The following is a 5,333-nucleotide window of genomic DNA, read 5'->3' as shown; positions in this document are numbered from 1 at the left end:
ACACAAGCAAACCTCAGACCATGCGTAGGAACAGCATCTAGTGATAGAACGGGAGAACACTGAAGGTCTCAGTCGTCCACACATGTTCCTATAGCCGTTAAACATTTGTTCCGGTAGATAAGCTGGTGCTGAAACCGGTAAAAGACACCTGTGGCCCACAGGAGTCTGGCACTGCAGCATGGCTGGTCTGTGTTGTTGGAGGTCTTGGCAGAGCGTGTCCTCCAAGAGGGCTCTGGTTTCCCTGAAGGAGATGCTTCTGAAGCTGTGCTGTGATTGGGACCTTTTGTGGAGCGACAAACCGCTCACATCTGATCCACAACTACAAAACCCCTAGAACCTCTTCCGCTTCCTGACCATACACGCCGTGTTGCCATGGTAACCGGGCTGAATGACTGCACTCTCAGGCAACGTTTCCAAATGAAACAGACTTCAAACTAGGTATATAATAACAATAAATAATAACAATTAAATAATAATATTATTATATAATAATAATAATAAAAACAATAATATTAGAATAATGATAACAATAAAAATAACAATAAAAATATTTATAATAAAAAATAATATAATAATAACAATAATAGTTGATATTATTATAAATAATTATTATAATAACGATAATAATAATAATGATAATAACAATAATAATAATAATAATAAAATAATGTAATAATAATAACTATAATAATAATAATAATAAAAGATAATTATAAAATAATAGCAACAATCAATTATATTAATAAATAATAATATAATAATAATAATGTAATAATAACAATAAAAAATAATCATATAAAAATTTTAATAAATAAATAATAATAATAATGTCCATCCATCCATTGTCTGTAACCACTTGTGCAGAAGGGGTTGCAGGAGGCTGGTGCTCATCTCCAGCATTCTGTGGGCAAAAAGGTGGGGTAGACCCGGACACACGGGACAACTTAGAGACACAACCTGATCTTCTAACCCTAACTCAACCAGACACCAAAACCAAACCCTGACAGTCATGTGGGAGGAAGCCCGAGTACCCGGAGAGAACCCACGCATGCACAGAGAGAACATGCACACTCCATAAGAGACCCCAGGATGGGATGTGACCTCAGCGGGAGAGGCTGTTGGTGCTCCGTGTGTTTTTAATTCTGCAGTGAGACAAATTCACCTTACACAGTTTGTGTATCAGATCCGCCGTGTCGATGCATTTTAGCGAGCTTCCTCCACGCCCTGTTTTTCGCTGCAGGAGTTAAAGTTTTCATCACGGGGTAAAGTTCGGCAGACGCCTGTGTAGTGTGGGGTGGGGTGGTGCGATGCTGCTCTAGCGTCTCTACGGGCTGCAGGGTCAGACCGACAGAGATGATCAGCTCTGAAAGGTGTTTTTTCTTGGAGATGGGACGCAGAAACTTCTTCCAATCGGCATTCTGGGAGTTGAAACTAGAAATCAAAAGGAGGAGCTTTATAAATAAAGCTTTGATTGATTGATTGAAAATGAAAATTTGAAGGATTTTGGGAAAAACTTACAGCAGTTGACGAGGCGGTTCTACACCGCAGTCATTGAGTCATCCTCACCTCCTTCATCACTGTGCGGTACGCTGGAGCTACCTTCAGGGACCAGACGAGACTGCAGCATGTTGTACGCTCTGCTGAGAAGGTCACTGGTTGCTAACTCCCCTCCACACAGGACCTGTACACCTGCAGGAGGCGTGCAGGTCGGATCACAGCAGACCCGTCTGACCCTGGACACGGTCCTAGGGTGGCTCACTCTAGTCTCTTATCTTGTTAGTGACCCAGTGTGGCTTTGCAGCTGACCAGCACCCACACTGTCTTGTTTATCTCAGTTAGCCTAATTCTTCTTGCTCCACATAACTCTATTTTTTCATGCTTTATTATGTGATTTAGTGCACAGCTATAAGAACCTGCTCACACATGCCAGTAAACCCTTCTGGTTCTGAACCCAGATCAGGATCTGGCGGTCTCCTGGTGGAGGATGGATGTGCCACTCCTCCTTTTAACACACCCACAGCTTTCAGTTTAGGCTTTAAAAACCAAGCTTTGGACACGAAGCCAGTAAAGCATCAGAATAGTGGTGTGGAACATCTGAGATGTTCTCTTTAGAAAGGAGGCGAACCCTCAGCCCAACAGGAAGTGACTTCCATCTGCAGCAGGAAAAAGATCACCTATTTTCCCTTTTTTCACTCTGGGTTTGTTGGTCAGGGTTTCAAGGATCATCAGCTTCACGATGTCCTGTTGTCTCCTGGTTCTGCTGACCTCACTGCTGACGTGGACTTCAGTTTCCTGCGGAGGATGGCTGGAGGGGGTGTGGCCTGTTTGGGACCTGTCACTCAGGGGTTGTTCCTGAAGAACATGGGCATCGACACACGCATGCAGGTGAGTCTGGGTCCAGCCCTTGTGTACACCAGGACCATTGAACCTCCATGTTGGCCTTGTCTTCTCACATCAGTGACCTTCAGGTTCCTCTGCTTGTGCTGCTCCATCATCAGCAGATGTTTCTGGAACCTTCACATGCTGCTTGTCAGAAGGCTTCATAACACTTGCAGACATTCAGGACATGGTTGCAGATGGGGATGTTACCTTCTCATCTTTCTGTTCACGTGACACGGAGGCATGTGGCGTCATGGCCAGCAGGCTAACTTTTATCTGCACTCGTAACACTCGTAGTACCGGCGCGGTCAGCTCAGGTGCAGCAGAGTAAGAAACTGCGTTTGTCAGCCTTCTCTGTCCAGGTTAAGACGTGTTAGCTCTGTGCTAGCCTGCTAGCTAACAGTTGTATGTTATAAGAAAGAAAGAAAACATTCAGTTCAGTTCATTTCTAAAGCCCCAAATCAGGACCAGAGTCGTCTCAAGGACCTTCACACAGTAAACATTCCAATACAGGTCAGGTCATTCAGTGACAAGTTTCCTATATAAGGAACCCAGCAGGTTGCATCGAGTCACTGACTAGTGTCAGAGTCTTTACAGCAATCCTCATACTAAGCAAGCATGCAGCGACGGTGGAGAGGAAAACTCCCTTTTAACAGGAAGAAACCTCCAGAGGATCCTGGCTCAGTATAAGCAGCCATCCACCATGACTCACTGGGGATGGAGAAGACAGAGTGCGCGCGCGCACACGGACACACACACGGATACACGGACACACACACACAGGGACACACACACACACCAAGTAGTGTTTCTATGGTTACATTGTGATTTCTTGGTAAATATTCTATTTGGTGAGAGATAAACTTAATTGTATTTATCCTAGTGAATCTATAACTAAACGGGTAAACTAGCAGTAGCACATTCAATGTCAAAGAAAGTAAAATATTATCAGGAGAGGGAGAGTGTTAAGTGGTTAGCAGCAGTGTATGTTTCATAACCTAAAAGTGTCTGATTAGTTAATAAACAAAAGGTTTTGTTTAGGTTGATTTTCTAGTAAGCATGTTCTGGATCAATGTGAATAAATCATATGGTGCTAGACTTTCTGTACTTTCGTTGTGTAAAAGTAGCTCATGGGCCAAAACAGGTTGGAGAGCCCTGCTGCTCTAGGTGCTGAAACTCTTGTGGTTCTCTGCAGGTTCTACTGAGAAACTGCCATGATCCATCAACCAGGAAGCAGCTGATCAACAGCTACGACATGCTAACCAATCCCACCAAGATGGGTGAACGCTTCCTCTTCTTCAGCCTGCTGCACCCCAGCCGCCTTGCTGCACCCACCAAACCCCACGGCCTGAAGCTGGAGAAGAGGAGCCCGGTGTTGCTGCCAGTGGCTGGGTTCACCGACCTCAGCTTCTCCTGAACAAGACAAACTCTAGAGCTTTCCAAGAGAAGGCCAGAAGATCCAGAAACAAGCAGACTGGGCTTGATAAACGCTAAGCTTCAGCTAACAAGAAGCAGCATGTTAGTCTCCAGATTCTTACCCATTAGGTAAAAAGTAAGAGGAAAATAAAAACTTGTTTCTGGTTTGGACTAAAATGGCTCCATGGCTCTTCCACCTTTTGTACCTGAACTTGACCTGCTCCTCTTCACCAGGTAGCTTCTGAACTAGCTCTTTATGGGACCCAGGAGGAGGTAAATGATGCTAACATTGGCTAAGCTCCGCCCCTCATCTGGTCCTATTAAAGGAGTGGCCCATCAGGTGTAGTACAGCGATTAGCTCCTGTATCCTCTGGTAGGTTTGTCTGCTCTGAGCTTTCGTAGACACAAGTAGATCATTGGGATAAGTCCTGGTTCTACTACTATAGGCAAATATTCAAACCTGTCCTGAGTAACCGTCTTGTAGAATCCGGGATCCACGCCTTCATTAAATCCTGGCTTGACTACTCCTGATGATGGATGATGGGTGGGTGGATAAATGGATTGGTGGATGGATGATGGTAGTCTGAACCATCTATTCTCTTAGCCCTCAGCAGCAACAACTTTATGAGATTTTTCACAAGTAAAATTAATTCTATTAGAAACAAAATTATTAGCATCCTCCCTAATGCGATCTCTTCTTCCTCAGTAAGTGAGGCAGCATCTGAGGTAACTGTAGAACCTCATCTGTGTTCGAACCGTTTTGATCCAGTTGAGCTTTCAGAGTTATCAAAAATATTAGCTTCATCTAAACCCTCAACTTGCATTTTAGATCCAGTCCCAACCAAATTATTTAAAGATGCATTTCCTTTGGTTACTGCCCCCATTCTACAGGGTATCCGCGGGTCCTTAAAAAGTCTTAAATTAGCTTTTCCAAATTTAAGGCCTTAAAAATGACAATCCTTAGATAGTTTCCGAAGGTCTTAAATAACCAAAGGCCCAATAAACAAGATTCTTTTATTTCTATAAAATTTTCATGAATTTCTAGTTAGTGTTCAGCATTTTTTGTGTATGATATTGGTGCAAGCGGAACCGTACACATTCAGTTGGTTGTGAAAGGGGGCTATTTTTAGATGAGCACATTAGCTGGTTAAGCTAGCGGGAGCTTGCGCCTTGGGGAAGTGCAAGTTTAATGGTAGCTGGATGGCTAATCCCATGTTTGCGACGTGGTTAGCACCGGTTCCAGGAAATAGCTGGAAATTACAGCTTAAATTAAATTTAAAAAAATTGCTTAAATTTGGTCAAAGTGGCCTTAAAAAAGGTCTTATAAAGTCTTAAATTTAGCTCCCTTAAACCTACAGATACCCTGTTCTAGATATAATCAATCTATCCTTAGTGAGTGATAACGTAAGTGGATACGACCGATTGTTCCTCACGCAGTTAGTTGCACAGGGCTTGCGAGCCGAAGCTTTGCTTGATTAATTTATTCATCTAGGGACTGCCACTTGTTGGGTCACAAATAAATGCATTAAATGCGATGC

The 5,333-nt window shown here is 43.4% G+C and overlaps 1 protein-coding gene across 2 annotated transcripts in view; it reads left to right on the top strand.

Moving 5' to 3' along the window:
* The window catches only part of ndufaf7 (NADH:ubiquinone oxidoreductase complex assembly factor 7), a 14,378-nt gene extending 10,406 nt beyond the window's left edge, over positions 1 to 3,972 (top strand). For both annotated transcript variants that reach the window (XM_070544574.1, XM_070544573.1), the window contains 2 exons: positions 2,212 to 2,385; positions 3,575 to 3,972. In XM_070544574.1, coding sequence (XP_070400675.1) covers positions 2,212 to 2,385; positions 3,575 to 3,796 — 396 coding nt within the window. In that variant the 3' untranslated portion in view covers positions 3,797 to 3,972. The remainder of the gene's footprint in view (positions 1 to 2,211; positions 2,386 to 3,574) is intronic.
* Positions 3,973 to 5,333: the final 1,361 nt, after the last annotated feature.

This window comes from Nothobranchius furzeri, chromosome 2, assembly GCF_043380555.1.
Source record: "Nothobranchius furzeri strain GRZ-AD chromosome 2, NfurGRZ-RIMD1, whole genome shotgun sequence".
Classification (NCBI taxonomy): domain Eukaryota; kingdom Metazoa; phylum Chordata; class Actinopteri; order Cyprinodontiformes; family Nothobranchiidae; genus Nothobranchius; species Nothobranchius furzeri.
The sequence above is the reverse complement of the archived record's forward strand: the minus strand, read 5'-3'. Positions and strand labels throughout refer to the sequence as shown.